Consider the following 19,302-nt stretch of genomic DNA (forward strand, 5'->3'; position numbering starts at 1 on the left):
TATGCATGATGCCACTTCTAAACCCATATAAAATTCAAATAAAAACACAATTTTAAAAACTAGGGAAAATGTTTAAACATAACCTAAGCAAATTTGATTCTTATTTCCCAGCTTAAAACCAGAAAGGAGCATTACATTCTGTAATCTTACCATCTCCAGCCTTTACGCTCCTCCCAGTTCTACCTCGGATTAGGACTAGATTCCTGTACGTTTAAACCTGTGTAACCCTGGATTACTCTAACACCATTCTCTGGAGACATTTACACACCACGGTGCCACGTGCGCTCAGCGTCTTGGGCCAAGTAATGCATTAGAGGTGCCATTAGTGACAACTCCTTGAAAGCAAACTCTACTCTGTGCTGTGGATTGAAACCTTTTTTCCAGATTCACTTTCGGTCTGTCCTGGACCCATGTTCCTTCCTCATCTCCAGTCTGTCTATCAGTTTTACCCTGCCCACTGTGAGGATGGTCTGCCAGGGGAACAGCTCAGAAAGTGTAGTCTCTGTACCACGTCAGGGGACTGACTCAGCCTATCCAGAGGTTATATAAAAAGGGTTCACAGAATGGCAGACCCCAGAACCAACATACCTCAGCATCAGGGAAATGGAAACATCATTGCTGAGACCCCCAAATGGCAAAAAGCACTATAAAATTCAAACATACTCACCACCTCATACAGAGCTGCAAGTAAATGCTTAAAAAACTGGCTTATGAATTCTTAAAAAGCAAAACAGAACCACAACAGGCTTTTGGATTAACATAAAATGTGGACTCTCAATAAAACATCTTTAAGGGCACAAGACTGCTTGGACACATCCTACGCTACTCTATCAGCAGTCCCCGAATGCTGTAGCAAGCAGACATGCAGAGAGCCAGCAGAGCAGTGTCTGTCTCAAGCTGCAGTAGCTAAAGGCTGGCTGTGGACCACCATTATCTGCTTTTCTTATCATGAGTGCCTCTCATACTCACCAGCCACAGTCCTTATTTGGGCTACAGTAATATGCTTTTTTCTTTTTCCCCTTTGTCATCCCACCATCACTACTGCCGCCTTTTTTTATTTTTTTTTTAAAGTGGATGGCAACCCAGGAGTTTGCTCGTGGATTTTCCATTTCTTGATACAAGAAGTACCATTGGCACCTTATACACCAATATTTTAATATCAATACTCCTGGAGAAACTGCTTTTAGGAACTGATCCATCATTTCCCGGCAAAACAGTGTTTCATCAGCAAATCAAGATTTGCTGACACAGAGGTAAGCACTGACACAGACTGGTCACGATGAATTTTCGCCAGATCGGAAAGAATCTGGCCAGGTTTTCTCCCAGCTTGCCTGGCCACCTGCATGGGAATGAAGCCTCCCCAGCTCTGCCTCACCCATGAGGCTCCGCGACATGGTATGGGGACATCAGCAATTCTGCATCTTCCCTGCTCTTTCTGACACATCTCTGAGATGTATCTGTTGGAAGCATGGAAGATATCAGTCACCACCTGAACTGCACTCAAAAGCTACTTGCCTTAAAAACTTTGTTACTGAAAGCCTTGCTAGAGCCCAGCCTCCCATGGGGGAGCACAGACATCCTGGGAGGTTCTGGCTGAGCCCCTGATCCAGGGAAGCCCAGGGCTCTCAGCATTCCCAGGTTTCCTGGAGAAGAGCCGTAGGTCTGACAACAGCAGCTATCCTGAAACCTCTGCAGAAATTGCAGTCCAACCCAGGGACAAGCTGGGTGCTACTGAATGAAACTGCTTCATTTCTCTTTTGTTTGGGGAATAGGAAGGAGGGGAAATTTTTTCTTTGTCAGGAAAAAAAACGTAGTTCCCCCACTGACTTGAACACGAACTTCTCTGAAACACTGATATTCCCACTGCCCAGGAGTCCCATGCTTCAGCCCCCTGTCTGTGTAACAAGTATCTGAAGCAAACACCATCCTCCACTCAGGTAAACTGCAGGCACAGCTCTGCAATCCAGATCAGTTTTGCTGATTGACTTTAAGAAGGCAATCAGTAAGAGCAGCTTTTTGCAATCATGCAAAATCATCCATGCTTTCCTGTTCTTTGTTAAAAATAAATAAATAAATAAATTCTCTTTATTGCACCATTTGTTCCTGGGGCTTGCATATAATTTTTACCTCCCAGAGGTGCAGATTATATTACACTCTTATCCAAACCCAACTGCACACAACGACTAGAGCAGTATTCAATGTAATCAGTGGCAACAGTATTAGAAATTCATGTTCTTTTAATAAAATGTAAAGGTTTCCATCTACACAAATGGCATTTCGTATTCTAAATTGATGCTGATTTTCATAAAATTATGCATGACAGACACCTCAAAGTTAAAAACCTTGATTCACAGGGCAAATACAGCTTAGCCAAGGACAAGACAATATCCCCTCATTCTTCTGTTTCAAATGCACTAGTTATCCTTAAATCTCTTCACCAAGTACATTCTCCTATTTCTCTCAAATCCCACTAACTTTTCCTTCACTGTTTCAGTGGTTGTGAGTCATTATAAAATGAAAGCACCCAACCAACAACTAACCCCTCCACCCAAACAATCTACGCATGCACTTGTGCCCTGTTTCTATGAAATGTTTCTCTTACATTGCGAGTTCTGCTCTTCTGTCGCGTATCTGTTTATGAAATTCCTGTGTTATGTCACCCTGAATTTAGATTGCTCTGCTAAATGGGGACTGTGCCCAAAAGTTTCTTGTGTCTCAGCAGTTTTTATCCATATCTAGTCAAATTAAAACTGACCTGGCTTTGCACTGACTAGAAGAGATTTCAAAAACTCCATACAGTTCAGATGTATTTAGATTTTAAACTCCAATGAGACTAATTACAGAGCTATAGCAATCTGAAGAAATTATATTATCGAAGGAACAACAAAGCTTACTAGAAATAATCCACCTTAGTCTGGGACAGAAATAAATCCTTCCTCTCCTATCCTCCCCATACACATCAGACAGACAGAAGAGCCTGACCAGTGGCACCCCTGCAGTGTAGTCATCTCCTCTTCTCCAAAAGACCAGAAAGCTTCTGGTCTGTGAGTTATGTATCCTAGGAAGCTGCAACATTCCAAAGAACTTTCACTTTTACCAGTAACCTAGCAAAACTCAACTAGAAGTTAGAGAAACTCAAGTTTTGCAGGGCTAGCAGATGCATTCCATCAAAATCTAACTATGACCGTTGTTTGCTCCCAAGCCTAAATACCTAACCTTTGCCATGTTCCAGAGCAGAGAAGGAAGAAAACAAGGCAAGACATCATAGCTTGGCAGCTGTGTTTCACAGCCCATTGCACAAGCCAGTTCTGGGATCCTGACACAGCAGCCAGTGACCTGCACAAGCTGAGACATGGGCACATAATGACTCAATCAAAGCCTATTGCTGGCAAAGAGATGAGGCAAGCTGCTGGTGACTCTTAAGAGGAGTCACCAGCCAAAGTGACCCTGAAACTGAAAGTGTTAACCTCAGCATAAGCAATTCAAAGTCCTCTGCCCTAGCTGGGTGGTGGGAAAGTTAAGATAGATGAAGTGAATGCGATGTGGGTGGGAGGCCAGGGACCATGAGTTAATGTGTTCACTCCATGCTCAAAGTCAACTCCATTTTGTTTTAATAATGAAACTAAGACATGACCAGAACTGAGATGTGCTCACTAAGCTTTCACAGCTCTCACCGTGCTAAATCCAGGTGCCACTATTTAACAAACTTAGCACTTGTGGATAGCCAGCTTCCTAAGTAACTACCCAGGTGTTAAACAGAAGTAAATAGCACAGCAAACAACAGTGTCATATAGGCAAACTGAAAAGGCCAAACAGATGAAGTGCACTGGGTAACTTTGCTGTGATTGCTGTTTAATTCAGGCACACTATGGCTTTTATGTTTAAAGTCCATCTTTCTTTCGTTATGTTTCTGTTACCAGTCGTGTTACTTCCTTATCTATCCTAACACAGATGCTACCAGCAGAGCGTTGGGCAGGTCTAACTCTCTGGTACCAAACTCACTGTTCTCCTCTCGACAAGTAATCCATGTGATTTTTTCCTAGAGTAAAGAATACCAGAGATGTAGAAGGCAGGTTTCCTAGGCTAGGGGTAATTAGAAACACTTTCTGATATGCAGGATTTGCAGTGTCTCAATTGCAGATACAAGCATTGGAGAGTGAATATAGTTCTTTCTGAAAGCTAATTAAATGCTTGGTCATTCTGCTAAAGTTTCCTTTGAGAGCACAAATTAAAATCATTTACAACATTGCCTACTAAAGGCTGTCATGAAGGCAAGCAGCTCCTTTCACATAAAGCACCAAAATACCATTGGATGGCAACTGTTAGAACTGAGCTAGCACCAACTTGAGACAGGCCTTGGAGGCAATGAGCTGTGTGTGTCCACTGGCTGTGTCCTGACCCACTGATCATCCCCAGGGCGTACACAGCTGCTGCTCAAGTCCCCTCCAAAGAGAGCCAGAGCCTCTGTCATGCTGCAGTGGAAGCACTCAGAGCACCAAGGCTGTCATGCACCTTCAGGCAGAGAACAGAGATCAGAGAGTCCTGGCTCACCTGCCTGAAACTCAACGTGCACAGCAAAGCAGGGCTGATCCAGCACCTGAGCATGGGAAATCTGTAAAGCAGTACCCTGAAAACTGATGACTCTGAAGAGCATGACCTTATTTACACAGTCCAAGCCCGTCAGTAAGAGCTAAATCTTATCCTTGGGACATGCCTTTGCTGGTAGGTCGGGTCAGCTGGGTGAGGTGAAGCCCCACTGCCAGCCTTTTGCAGAGCTGTGAAGGATTGGGAATGGAATTCTGACTCCCAGTAGTTACCAGAGGTAGGTTACTTCATGATCTGCTGGGTTGCCTGTAAACAAGAGCCAGCTAACTCTTGACCTAAATGTCCCCCCCATCCCTCCATACCCTTCACAGCATTGAAACAAGCACAGTTCCACAGTGCTCAGGGTGTAAACAATATGTAAATGTATACATACCCATGCTAAAAGCAAGTGTGTGGCTTCCCATTTCTCAGTGGGAATACAGCTCTGAGAAAGACTGAGGCAAGTTGGGGGGGGGGGGGGGCAGCTATTGAGCTATTTTTGAAACTTGGCATTGGCACACAGGAACTGAAATTTCTGATCTGAGGATGTTTTTCCTGTTTGAAATTGAAGGGGTTTAAAGAAAGATAAAATTTGCATTCTTATCTTCATCCCTTTCATTTTCTCCAAACAGTTCTAGGCACATAAATACAGAATACAACTGCCAATTGGGAGCCAGGAGTCTGAGTATTTTATACGAAAGGCAACAAATAAATTAGCCTTTCCTAGAATTAATCAGAAATGGAATGCACTCTCTTATCCCAAAGCTTACCTTGGTTGAAACCTCACGACTTCTTCCTGGCATCTGAAAGACACGTTCTGTGCATAGTCATTAGCTGAGGATCCTTCCTTCTCCTGCCTGTCTGAGAGGCCTGGCAATGAGCTCTCCAGCTCCTGCAGAAAACAACAAAAATGTTCAATGTCCTGTCAGTACTGATCAAACTCAGCTGAATATTTTGCTTTAAGGAAGAAAGAGCTTCATGGGACTGGATGCTGATTTGTGGTTCATTGTTATTTTTTGGTAACAATGTGCAAACAATTGGAAAACACAGAGTAGACAAGGTTTTAAACAAAGAAGTGTCATTCACTGTAAAATGCTTTTTGAAACCAAAGCAGACAAGAAGCTACTGTAACCCTTTTGCTATTTATTAGTTAGATAACATATGTCAGCATCGGAGCTAAGAGGTGCTGCACACAGAGTTCAATATTTTTTGCTTATTTATAAATTTACATTTAAATTGAAATTATTTATTCACATGTCAGTAATATTTCTTTGCTTGGGCATAATCAGAAAAATTTTGGCTGACAAAAGCAAATTCAGTTCACTTAAATACAATTTGTAAAGTTTACCCAGCTTCTTGTTCCTATTGCTCTTTCCCTTCCCCAGCATATTCATAGCTTAATGAAGAGAGTATTTCTGCAGAGGAGTGAAAATCAGTGAGCAAAATAAAATAAATAAATAAATAAATAATCAGACATCTAGCCAAAAAGGAAATAAAAAAGGCAATTTATGCAACAAGTCAAGGCCAGAACTAGGAATTAGAAAGGAATACACTTGACTTCAAGCTTTCAGAAACCAGTTGTATGGCTGTGACTATTTATTTAGCTTGTCTTAATTTCCTTACCTATAAAATGGGTTATAATATTTCCCTTGCATTGCAAAGGGGTAAGTCAATGAACGTTTTTTCAAATCAAAGGGTTTTTTTACTTTATTAGCTTTTATCAGCCAATATTTTATTCTACTCATTTACAAAATTAAAATGCAATGTGTTTTGCAAAACAACACATTCACTTCCCCTGGTAAAACAATGTTCCTGAGCTTGCTCCAGTCTCAAAGCTTAGATGCAAGCTTGAAAGTCAGAAGATTGGATAGGACTGCTTGCATGGGAATTTGGAGTGCTGAAGTCATTCTGCATCTACAAAACAACATGGCTGCTTTTCACATCCTTCTTAGCCTGTTCCATTTTTACAGATTATGAATGAATCTTGCTTAGAGATACACTATTTAAACAGAAGTAAATTATTATTTTATAAAATTGCAAACTCTACTAACAGTTATAAAATTCAAGAAAGTTGCCTAAATGATCTTCTCTCTGGAGAAATATTCAGTGCTTGCTTCTCAAAATTAATGTGGAAGGACTAAAGGAACTTGTAAAAAAAACTGATAAAAATAAATAAATAACAAGACCAATCATTGGTATTTTACTTCATTTTTACGATGATATTTTAACTATACTCTTACAATTTATTTTAATCTAAGACCTCTTATAAAGTACCAGGATACTTGTTGAATAAGGGAATATTAATTTCTACTTGGTCTATGAGATCTGTAAAAATATGCCTGTAATGCATTCACAGAGGTGTAAATATTTGTGCTTAGATGTGCTTAAATTCAAGTTGACGACAACAGCTGCTAATACAGGCAAAAATTAAACTTTGGGTACTATGTAAATGATCAAAACAAGTTTACCAATTTTATCTTGAGGCTGAAATCTTCTCAGTGTTGGACTGTTTAAATCATTCAGTTCCAAAAAGCCAGTCCAGGTAAAGGTGCTAAACCAAACCTGCATTTGGTAAGTGGTAAACTTGCTTCAGCAGAAGCCTCTCTTGCAACAAGTTCCGCTCTCCACTATCAGCACAGAGAAAATGACAATTCAAGATGCTTTCTGCTAGGTGAAAGAGAAAGTTGAGGACCATAATACATGGGGTGTTTTTTTGTTTGTTTGTTTGTTTTGTTTTTAATTATTATTATTGTGGTGGTGGTGGGTTTTGGTTGTTTGCTTGTTTTGTTTGTAAGTTGTTAGGATGTTATAGAAAAACCCTAGAGAATCACCCTTGATGGGATGACTGTTTCTTTAGAGCAACAAAATCCCTTTCTGCTGTGTCAGAGGCAACAAACAGTATAGAGCTGTCTTCCATTTTACTTTATTTATTTTGATAGGACAAGGAGTAATGGTTTTAAACTAAAAATGGGTAGATTTAGATTAGATATAAGGAAGAAATTCTTTACTATGTCAGCCAAAAACTACCATCATACACATGTTGAGATAAATCAGTTTCTGTTTCACAAGCTAATTTTTTTTTAAATGTTTTCCTCCAATCACAGCATATCATAAACCATCTCTGTCACAGCATCTGAATTACGGTACAGACGTACAAACTTGTGCTGTGTTTACACAGCAGCTTATCTGCTCTTGAACCTCAAAAAGTGCCTTGCAACCTTAATATGCCCTATCCAACACACAAACACTTCTAGATCTCTTCAAATGCAAATTCCTGACCATGATTCCTGCCCCTGGGAATACTTTATCAGCACGTGGGCCCAGAGCTCTGGTATACCTCATGGTGCTGTGTCAATGCAGAGAATAGCCAGGACTAAAGTCCTGAGCAGAAGTGCCTCCTACACCTCCTGAAAACACCAGTCCACACAAGACAAGAAGCAGATGTGTTTAATGGACAGTGAACAGTGAATGGAACAGATTTAATCCATGACAGGGGGTATAATTTGAACATAAACAGAGTATATGTAAAAAACAAAGTGGAACCTGAGATGTTCATATGATCGTGTGGCTACTGTCTTAACATTGGCTCTGATTTTATTTTATTTTTTTTCTGTGTATTTAAAACCACAACTTTAATACTGGAAGTCCTCTGAAATTAATATAGGTTGATAACTTAAGTTTATACCCAAAATACAAAATTTCACACAGCAGTTGTCAGAATTCCCATCTCTGGGTATCTATTGTTAAGCCACCATTTCATTTTAATAGTCATTTACCTTAATAATATGACTTAAAAACTGAATTTTTTCAGTTTTTTTCAGCCCCAAAAATCCTAACCAATTTGATTTTCTAGAGATAAATATTGCAGAATTACTAAACAGAGCTCATGAAACCAGGGAAATGGTGAACCCAAGCAGCTGGAATACAAAGTTATAGCCACATTCCAGCAGCCTGCCCCTGGTCCCATACTTTGGAAAAGTTACAGATGCCCCCATGCCCAGCTCCAACCTCCACACCCAGTTTCTGCCTCCAAAGAAACTACCAGATGCAATATCCAAGAAACAGCTTCACTGTAGTAAGTTTTTATCAGTTGATGTTTTTGTCAACTGATGTCATTTGGTACTGCACTTTTATTAGACTTGGTCCTGTTAATCATCACTGGAAATTCAATAACCTTTTCTGCATCAAGACACGACCACATATACTACATGACCACAGTACTACACTTGTGTAGTAAAAATCTTGTGTGATAAAAATCAGAGGTACAGATATCACACTTCAGCAGCCACACACACTTCTGAGCCTCATGAAGCTCAAAATCCCCAAGATGGCCATCTTTCCCCTACTTGAGCAGAGACCTGCTCCCTCTCAGTGACCTTTCTACAGTGGAAATCCCCTGGATTCTCGCTAGCAGAAAGGCATACAAAATCATTTCCATCCAAACAGACTTTAATCCTTCCAACACATGCAGCAAACTTATTTACCAAAAGCCTGTTCCAATTTTAAAGGGACGAGTTTCTAAAAATACAGCTCGCAGGCTTATAACACGTAGTTGTGAGTAGCAAGCATTCTTGACTTATCAGAGCAACATCTTTAAAAGAGACACTGCCACTGCAATATTGTCACAGTCTCTTTTTTATGCCACAGAGAACTCAGGCTGGGGAAGTGAGACTGCTGAAAAAGTACAGTATTGATAAACACAAGAAAATGAGGATGAACAGTTTAATCATCATTTGCAGCGCATCATACTTTTGTTTTACAATGCTTGTACTCAGTTATTGCTGTTTGTCAGCTTGACATCAGCTGCTTTTAAGTACATCATTTATCTCACTGAATGGCTTGGTGGCAAGCTGTTTCCCAAAAGGAAGGTATATGCAGTTGCACAGTGTTTCAAAGCATCAGTCTGTCCCACTTCCCCAGGTAACAACAGCCTGCCATATACACAAAACCAAGAGCTACTAGAAAAAAACACAGCAGCACCTCACTTTCAGCTTCAAAATGGAGAGAAGCAGATGCAACCAGCTTATGATTAGGTCTGCTAACACAGACAGCTGCAGTAGTTTTTTTGAAGGTCACAACACACCAAGGATCTCAACGAGAATGCCTCACACACAAACACTTTACAGAGCACTTCTGCAAGCAGTCTAGTTTTTCACAAGCACCTTAAACAAAGCCATGAGCCAAGTGCTCGCTTCTTCAAGAACGAAAGCTTTCCAGGTAGCTGAAGATGTAGCAAAGCAAGCACTCAGGATCAAGGACTGTGCACACCCCTACTGAGGAGAATGAAGGCTATGTCATATGTGGGGCTTGGTAGATGCCTTCTCCTGAATAGCTTCCTTGTGTAAACTATTCCAAGGGGTAAACACTTTCCCGCACTGCAAACACCACTGAGCTCAGTATAGATATAGGATACTCATTGAAAAGTCTTTCACAGTACTAGGATACAATTTCCTCAGTGAGTTTGCAGAGTTCCTGTTATGACAGGATGTTTGCTTTGTGTTTTGGTTTTATATTGCATTCAAAGCTCTCCATTAGTTCTTCTCTCTCAAGTAGTCCCAGCAAATCAAAGGTGGGATAAAACAGTGCCTACACGTTACCTCTTCCAATACGACAGAGCTGGGAGCATTTGGGAGGTGGAGGAGGGCACAGGACCACTTTTGTTTTTCCTAATTCAAGCCTTTGAGTCATATGAAAATTATCTGCCTGACACTGTTTTTCCTTCCAGAGACTGCATATCTGAGTTGCAGTACTATTTTATGGCAGTCTAATTATATGCTCAAAAAGTTTCCCATGAAACAATATCAACATTTTCATTTAACCCCTTCAGGCCACATAAAATACCATGGAGCAGCAAATCTGTGCTATATTAGCTCTCATTGAGTGAGAGATACAGACATGATATACACAGGGAGAGGGCAGACAGAAGACTCAGAGGCAGCTGAAAGAGCAAGAGATTATCTGTGAGACAGATCTTGCCGTTTTTATGACTTTCTCATGACTCCTCTTCCTGATTTGCCTCCACTTGCTCTTCATAGGGAAAAATTTCCAATCTTTTTTTTTATCTGCCAGTAAACACACACACCTCACCTACCTGCAGCCTACACAGTACGTCCTAGTAACGCAATACAGTTACCAAAAAAAAAATAAAAAAGAAGTTATTACTTCATCTTAGGAATAAACTCCAGGAAAAGCATGCAAAAAGATTAGGGCAAGAGCTAATGTTGATATCCTAAAAGAGACTGTGATAATACCACTAGGATGCTATTTGCCTTTGGGTTTTGTTCCATGATACAAAAAGACATTCCTGGTTTTGAAGGTAACACATGCCATCCAAAATAATGAATTCCCACTCTAAATTTGAAAAATAGGACCAAAATCACTCCTGGCCTATGAATGGTTCAAAGCACTTCAGAAAGCACTCTGCAAATTTCTATCCACCAACAAGAAGAGAGGAGAAACAGAAAATACAAAAGGCAAATACACTACACATGAAAGATGAAATACAGACATTTCACGGGCCTTTTCCCTAGTACAGGCTGCCTATCTACCAAAGTGAACATTAACAGTCTTAGTTAAGAGAATATTTCTAGCTGAGTTAAACCTGGACAAGAGCTCTATCCCTGACATTGCCCACGGGATTCGACTTGGAAAGCACTGGGGGAGAACAGAGGCACTTCCTGCAGGTGCTGGGGGCATGGTAAGCCTAGAGCCTATGTAGGTACCTGCACTGTCAGCAGCAGAAGCTTCTTCATTTCTAGTCTTTTAAATAGCCTTTAGGGAAGTTACAGTTCTGCTCCCCTCAGCTCAACTCAAGGAAGCCTGTGGGCAGAGCGCTGGTACTAGTCTCTGCAGAGACTTTTGGAAAAAAAATATTACTTAAAGATGAGAAAAACAGAAGTAAGACAAAGGGGATATACCAAAGCTTTCCACAGGCAGCCAAAATACCAGTACAAGACATCCTCAGTCATATAAAACAGAAAAATCTTATCATGTAGTCACAGGAAATCTGAAGAGAGAGATTTGTGTATCTTCAGATACGCTCTCCACTTACTTCTGACAACAGTCGCAAGACAGCCCTCCCTGCAATTCCGTGCCTCAAAGAAATTACTTGGCATTACAGGAGGGTTCCAGGACTCCAGGTCCCTGAAAACTGGGGTAGATTATTGTGGGGTTATAGCCACATCATGGATTAGCAGAGAGCCCCACTTCTTATTTCAAAAGGTGTGCTTGCTCAGACACTGTGCCATAAACCCACTCTTGGTAAGTTCAGTTTTTACCTGACTTTCCTCATGGCTTTTTCCATTTTCTAGCTTTGCCAAGGGCTTAGGCTTTCTTAGCTTTAAGTTGCCCATGTCAGGCTTTAGAGCATAGTCAGTTACTGCCTGCTCTTTATGCTGCTGGTTGTCTTGCAAAGGCAGCTGCCTTTCTCCTAAGACAGCAGTGTTGTCCAGATAATTTTCTTTGTTATCATCATCTCTGTAAGAAAAACAAAAATGAAATGCATCAGACAGGACTTCAGACAGCTGTCAAAACATTATGAAGAACATCAACAAGATCTCAGCTATTCATGGTGTTTTAATTTTAATGTTAAATGGATGTTGCCTACATACCAAACAAACATTGCATATATTAGTAAAATGATTCTAAGAGGCTAGTGCTTATTGAGAAATCACAAGCTAAACTACTGTTAGTATTATTACATATTTATTTGTGGAGACATTTAAATGAGACTAGTTTTAGAAGCACTCTTTGGCCTCAGCTCTACATTTCATATTCCCCCAAATAAAACCTGGAACTGTCTTTTTTATGCAGCAGGCCTCTCCCTGTCCAATGCTTTACAGTAGTTTATAATCTCACAGAAATGTTTTCACGCAGAGTAATTCCTCCCTATAGTCACACTTCCCTTCTGACAGCCTTTCGTCATCTTTCTGAGGGCTTTTGTACAGAGCAAGGAAGAGCACACGAAGCAGGGTTTGAACAATCGGAGGGATGTTTGGGTGGAGGGGATGAGCATCACCTGCTACCGGTTTGGAGAAAGGTTCCCCTTTATAACACCATATCCGCTGGTTTAATCAGATGCTGTTGTTCATGTATGCTCTGATAACCACTGAATCTTGAACAGAGGTTTTCAATCGTTGCCTAGTCTACAAGGTGCAACCTATCCTAAGGAGACTTTGTTAGCCTTATCCACATCCAACCGATCCCACCTTAAACCTCTCTAATGCCTTCTATTGGGAACAACCCAAATGCAGGATGTGAGACTGCCTACTTAGCTGGCAGGATGAGCAGACTGGTACTATTGCTCTGCAATCCCTGACTATTATCTAGTGTGCAGGTGAAACTTCGTTTGTCAGCTTCATTTTTTTCACAGAGATTCTTCAATGTGCATATCCTTGCACAGTTACAAAACTCCACTTACTACTGCTTTGTACCAGCTGCTGTACAGTAAAACACAATATATTAGTTTCAGAGCTCCATCTGAATGAAAGTAATATGATTTGGAGTTAAAAACACAGACCATAACATATTTTCTTATAAAATGACATTTAATCCTATTGTTTACATATATATAATACTAACATGCACTTCCCAGAAATAGTAATAGCTATAGCAGGCAATACCTCACAAATTCTACATTCTTTTGACAATAAAGGCTTCTTTCTAATGGTTTAACAGAAGTCCTCTGACAGCTTTACTTGTTGCCAATGGATTTCAGACAAAATTTGCAATAGCATACCTGGAGCTGCAGCTGGCCACTTGATCTTCATGTACAGAGTCTGAATTCCTGTCACACCTTGAAAATAGATAGAAAATAATTGCTGATAAATAATTGCTCCTGCAGCAGAAATTTAGCTTTTAATAACATGACAGTGCAGCTGAAAGTACGCATAAACACATTTCACATTCTCACACCTTAGCTGAATCATTTAATGTCATAGCTTCTCAGTGATAGTCTACATCTCAGAGGAAGAAGAGGATTTGAAATGTTAAATGCACACAATTTGGCATATCTTTCTCAGCCAGCTGGAAATAATGACAACAAAGGCTTCAGATGTTACCATAAAAATTACAGAAAAAATTTACATGAAATCCTGAGTTTTGATTGCTTATATAATATATTTAACATTCAAAAAAGAATTAGAAACAACAATTAGCTAAGGCTTTTTTTCTCTTAGACTCACCAAAAAAAAAAAAATAACAACAATACAGCAGTCATTCTTTGAGCAGCAGGGAAAGTAATCCCCAAATAAATTACAAAGTGACCATTAGTCAAAAGTGAACTATCAGAATTTTTTAAAATGCATGAGGAATAATAATCAATTCCATCCCACTGTGTAAAAAACAGCAAAATTATCATAGGACTACATAATCAAAACAAGAAGTCTGGATAAATATGCAAAACGCCAGTGTTGAACAGTGTACTGTGCAGCATTGATTAATTTTGCAGAATGATACAGCTGCAAAGCCCAAGATCAGTTTTTCTTCAAATAAGCATCCATATAAACACATACCCTCCCAACAAACATGTACATACCCTTCCTGGGTATGATTTCTACGGAAGAGTCAGGGCCCTGCCCTCACCCTGAGTTCATACTCACAGGGCACAGGCACTGAGTAGGCCTGGAGCGCTTGAAGTTTGCTGGCAGAGGAATCTCTTCATTATGTGGGATGCAGCCTATACTTCCGCTGACTTGTTAAATTTTTAGAAGAGCTGCCCAGTTTAGGACAGAGCACATTAAGTGATAAACTCATAGCTCTGCATTGCAATTTGACGGCAAGGATTTTAATATATTCCTCTTTCCCACCAGTCTTCTGCCAGCATCTTTACCAAAAGCCAGACTGCTGCAGAAATTATTTAAAGGGATACAAAGTGTTTACACTTCCTGAATACATCAGCATTTGTCTGAAAGCATTAGCTGAATGCAACTGGAACGTATACCTACACTTGCAGGTTTCCCTCAGTCACATAATATTCCTGCAATGGGTGCAGTTCTCCCTGCAAGGCAAACTGGACTGACAGATGGAAGATAGAGCTTGATGCACACAGTGACTAAATTTACTGTAGAAATGTAGCTTTCTTTGCCTCTGGATGTCTGTCACACCTTTTCCTCTGATCACTCATAAATGACCTTATTGATCTCTGAGATGAGCAAGGCGTGAGGACAGGGTGTAATGGGTAATATAAATATTCTCTAGTATGAAGAGGGAAGCCTAGGAGAAAAGGAGCCAGGTACCTGGATGGAAATTTTCAGCAAGGAGAAAATATAGAAAGTAAATGCACAGTGAGGAGACAGTGCCAAGGACAGCTGGCTGGACACAACTCCCAGCACAGACCCAAGAGCAGGGTGACATGCCACCAGGTGCGCCACGCCCCGTGTACCAAGCCACAGGCAACAAAGGCCAGGGACCCCCGCTGGGGCCCACTCTCCCTCCCACGTGTGACACAAGAGAAGATGGGAAGGGGGCACTTCCAACACCAGCTTCGCTCACCCCCTCCTCTCAGCAGTCAGCACACTCAGAAGTCTTCACCTACAGAAGATCATTTTGGCAACTGGGAACGCTCTCTGGAAGTATGGTGGGTGACTGAGCGCAGGTCCTTCAGCCAAGGCTACGTGTGCATATCTGGGTGCATCCACCTTAACCTGGGGAAGGGCCCTCGGGGGTCACCTCCCCTCAGCTGGCTGTAATAAGGGTGATCTAGAGAAGCGGAAAGCCTAACTCGGCATGCACCAACTGGTTATACATCAAGACGTTATAAATACTCTAAGTGAGCACAATAAGCTGTATTTAAGTAACAAGATAGCAGTAGATATGAAAAATAAGCAATGGTGAATCACACAAGGCAGTGAGCATCATGCAATGAAAAAGACTGTGAGGCAGTTCAGAAGCACAAAACCTGAAAGGGCGAATAGACTTTTTTCTCTCTGCAAGAATAAACGTTAACCAAGGAAACTCACTCGCACAAGACGCTGCTTGAGGCTAAGATCATAGCAGGACCTTTAAAAGATGAATTCACAATATAATGAAAATATCCACCATGAAAGCACAGTGTTTTCACATTGGTTTCTTCCAGAAATGCAGCTTATGTGTTCATGCCACTTGTCTGTATGTACGGACACACAGATACTCACACTCATCTCTTCCCACCTCTAAATCTCATTGCCCAGCTTCAGCCACATTTTAACAGCTAGAGGAATACTCAAGAATTTGGTAAGTTTTGTGAAAGTCTGTGGCCATGCAGTAGGGAGAGTTGCCACCACCAGAAAAACTGAAGCAGCATCAGACTCATTCCTACAGCATCCCAGTATGCACCAGAACAGCCTCAAGTCATAAATCCATAAGGGTTGAAGCTTAGAATGGGCACGAAATTTGCCTTTTGACATATGGGATGGGATCCCAGCGTAGACAGACCGCTGCTCTGACTCTCTATAGCAATGCCTCTGTACATTTCTTCCAGAGAACTCTGTTTTTGTGGGATTGGCTTTTTATTTTTCCATTTTCACCTTTCTATAGGAGCCATTTCAGTACAGCTGGAAAACTGCTTCCTTTTGCAGATTTGACCTTTAAGATGTTCACATCAACTACTTCTCCACCTGGCTGCACACATGGCTTGCTGGGAGCACGGCAGCCCCAGGCACTTGTTTTATCTGGAGAAATGTTCCTGAAACTATTGTTTCAGTGATTTCATGTCATTCAGGAAGCCCTGATTTTTTCCTTTGCCACAAGGAAAGACAAAATGTCAATGGGGATGTCTAAATTGCACGGCAAGCTCTCTTTTTATTCTGTTAAACAGAAGTAACCTATTTTCAGAGATGGCTAGCACAAACAACTAGTGCTGAAATCAGTAAGAATTACGTATCCTCAGCACTTCTCAAGACAGGCTTTTGGGGTAGGCTTTAAAACAGGATTTAGGGAAAACAACTCTGGAAACCAGGTTTGTTCATTTGGACAATATTTTTCAGATGATGTTGTTTGCTTGCTTTGTTTTCTAAAAGCATGTTACTACTTCTGTGTTTGGGAAAATAAGATGAAAAATCAAAGCCCCTGAAACAAAACCAACAACAGCTTAAATGAGGGAGATTCAGCCTGCAGGCAGTTCCTGGCCCAGCTCTCCCTTTCAGTACTGATACTTTGCAGTCAGCTTTTCTGCCATCCTAGCCCTTATCTTAACATCACACAAAGCACCACAGCACAAAGCTATCACCTTCAGGTCCCGGAAAACCTCAAGAGTGAGGCAGGCACCAGGTCACACCAGGGGAACATGGAAACAATGGGTGTATTTAGGGGACAGAGACAAGGAAAGGAGACAATAATATGAAAAAAGTACTATCTGAAATCTGGCTATTCTTCTGTAAAGGAGGAGCATCCCAGAATTTCACATACCACAATTAATCACTTAACTAACAGGTACACAAAAAAATAATTCAAAATGACTTTCTGATTTAACTAGCTCCTGTTAAATCTTCCCATATTTACCACAATCACACAGAAAAAGTGACTAATTTAAAATATCAACTAAAGCAAGGCAGGAATGTAGGAGAGATTAATTATTTGGATCCCTAAGAAATATTACTTATATTTTCCCATAGTGATTTTGACAATACTTTGGGATGGCTCAGACCAAATTACAACTCGGCCTGCTTTTCAGAGCGTGTTCTCTCCCCACAACACAGGCAAACGCAACACCATCCCGCTAGGATTTTTTAAATTATGAGTGTTTTAGCAGTGTAGAACTCACCTAATATACAAACAAATCTATAAACCATCTCCTTCCTGAAAAACTGCTTGACACATTATTGCTGAAGAGTCTTCCCTAAAAGCTTTTGAAACAACCAGAAGCATGCAAAATAATGAGAGAACACATGAACTGAAACATTTTAGACTGAAATAAAAAAAGACAATTTCATTTGTAATCCTTCCTAAGCTCTTCACCTTTCTAACTTTCTAATATCCTATTTTGTTGTCTCTCTCAAACAACAACAAAATCAACAGACATATCCTTATGATACAGATGAAAAGCCTTCCAATGAGTTTATGGAATTGATTACAAAGAAACAATGTATTTGGTGCTTGGTCCATCTAAATAATGTCTAATTATTTTTTCAAAATATTTGCAAAGACTTTTTTTCTTACTAATGTATGCAGGAAGTACAGAGCATGTGTTCAGACACACTTGAGCTTGTTAAGATCATCAGTACCAGAAATGAGCAATATATTCACAGGAGATTTAACCTACACTGAAATCATGCACTTAAACATGTGTGATGTACATCATATTTATATCCTCCTAGAAAGGCATTTCATTGCTAAATGGTCAAAGAAAATGTAAAGGCAGCTGTTTTATGCAATACTTTCCATATTCTCAATAATATACTTAGATTACAGAAAACTGAATTAAAATATATGACAGAAAGCTTGGGACTTCTCACATAGTACTTACAATTATTCTCTACAGTAGCTAAACTCAGCATTCTTATTTAACAATAAGGCACATCTTTAAAGTGTTCACTTACTCTGCTAAAGCTGTGGTGTTGAAGGAATTATCCTGAATGCTGAAACAGAAACAAGAAAACATCAGACAAGTCAGCAAAGCAGGCAGGCTCCCTGTATCGTCCTCAGTTGTAAGAACACATGCACAAACATGGCATTGCAAGGCAAGTCTCTGTGTGCTAGCTCTACATGCACGACTGTACCTTCGGCTGCTCTGCACATGCTCATAATCAAGGAACCATAGGGATTAGCCCTACAACACTCACAAAGCCCATCCAGCAGTGCTTTGAATTAATACGGCGATGCAGGTAGTCCGTGAGGCTCAGAAAGGGATCATATTCTTTTGTAACTGTAACACTGCTGCTAATAAAGTCTTAGGTTTACAAACAAGTATTCAGCATTCCGTCCTTTAAATGCCTGTTCTGTGTAATTGGCTCATCAAACACAATGTTGTTTTTATTACTTAAATAGGGCTGCTCAGCTAAGATCTCTGGATGTTTTTTCTTCTTGTTTGGTGGTCTCTTACATGCTCAGCTCATGGCCAGACCCCAGGGGAAGCTATGAAAAAATAATCTGGCAGAAAGGACAGTTCAAGTAGCAAAAGGCTATTAAGCAAACCACAAGCAATAGACGAAACCATTCCTATGAAAGGAATAGGCTGCTGCCCTCCTGCAGCAAAATGTTTCAGACCTGATGTAATATATTCGCTGAGGGTCAACTCAGGATACAGTAAATGGCTGGTTTTGAGGCAGCAGTGGAATTCCCCCTCAAACAACACCTCTCAAAGCCAGTAAATACATTCTTGGATCATTCTGAAATCTTATAGCTGCACAAAACAAACAAAATCCATTCTCACTGATACATACCACAACTGGGCTTTTTTATTATTATTTTTTATACTTGTTTATTTTTTTATTTTTTGCATGGGAGGAAGCAGAGAAGGTAGTGTAGACAACAGCGTCTTATGAGCACTCCTGCTTGTGACAATGGCACCTCACAGACGCCAGCAACAAGCAGAGCAGGGATTCAGAGAGGTACAGCATCCCCTTCCCTGCAGCAGCTCGTGTTGCTGCGTGGTATCGACACATCTCCCAGGTGGCAGCAGCAGGCAGGAGCCACAGACGTGACAATTTCCCTTCTCTCACCAGCAGCGCTGGTGGTGCATCTTATCTTCATCTTTCCCCAGCCTTCCTACCTGCTTGCACACATTATTTGCTTTTTTCTTTC

The 19,302-nt window shown here is 40.6% G+C and overlaps 1 protein-coding gene across 2 annotated transcripts in view; it reads right to left on the reverse strand.

The window, feature by feature from the left end:
* Nucleotides 1–18,160, reverse strand: part of FAM13C (family with sequence similarity 13 member C) — a 48,932-nt gene extending 30,772 nt beyond the window's left edge. For both annotated transcript variants that reach the window (XM_032191727.1, XM_032191726.1), the window contains exons 1-4: nucleotides 18,099–18,160; nucleotides 13,322–13,378; nucleotides 11,862–12,060; nucleotides 5,355–5,476 (exon numbers count right to left, since the gene is read on the reverse strand). In XM_032191727.1, the coding sequence (XP_032047618.1) occupies nucleotides 5,355–5,476; nucleotides 11,862–12,060; nucleotides 13,322–13,378; nucleotides 18,099–18,160 (440 nt within the window). The remainder of the gene's footprint in view (nucleotides 1–5,354; nucleotides 5,477–11,861; nucleotides 12,061–13,321; nucleotides 13,379–18,098) is intronic.
* Between the last annotated feature and the right edge of the window lie 1,142 nt (nucleotides 18,161–19,302).

This window comes from Aythya fuligula, chromosome 7 (genome assembly GCF_009819795.1).
Source record: "Aythya fuligula isolate bAytFul2 chromosome 7, bAytFul2.pri, whole genome shotgun sequence".
NCBI lineage: Eukaryota > Metazoa > Chordata > Aves > Anseriformes > Anatidae > Aythya > Aythya fuligula.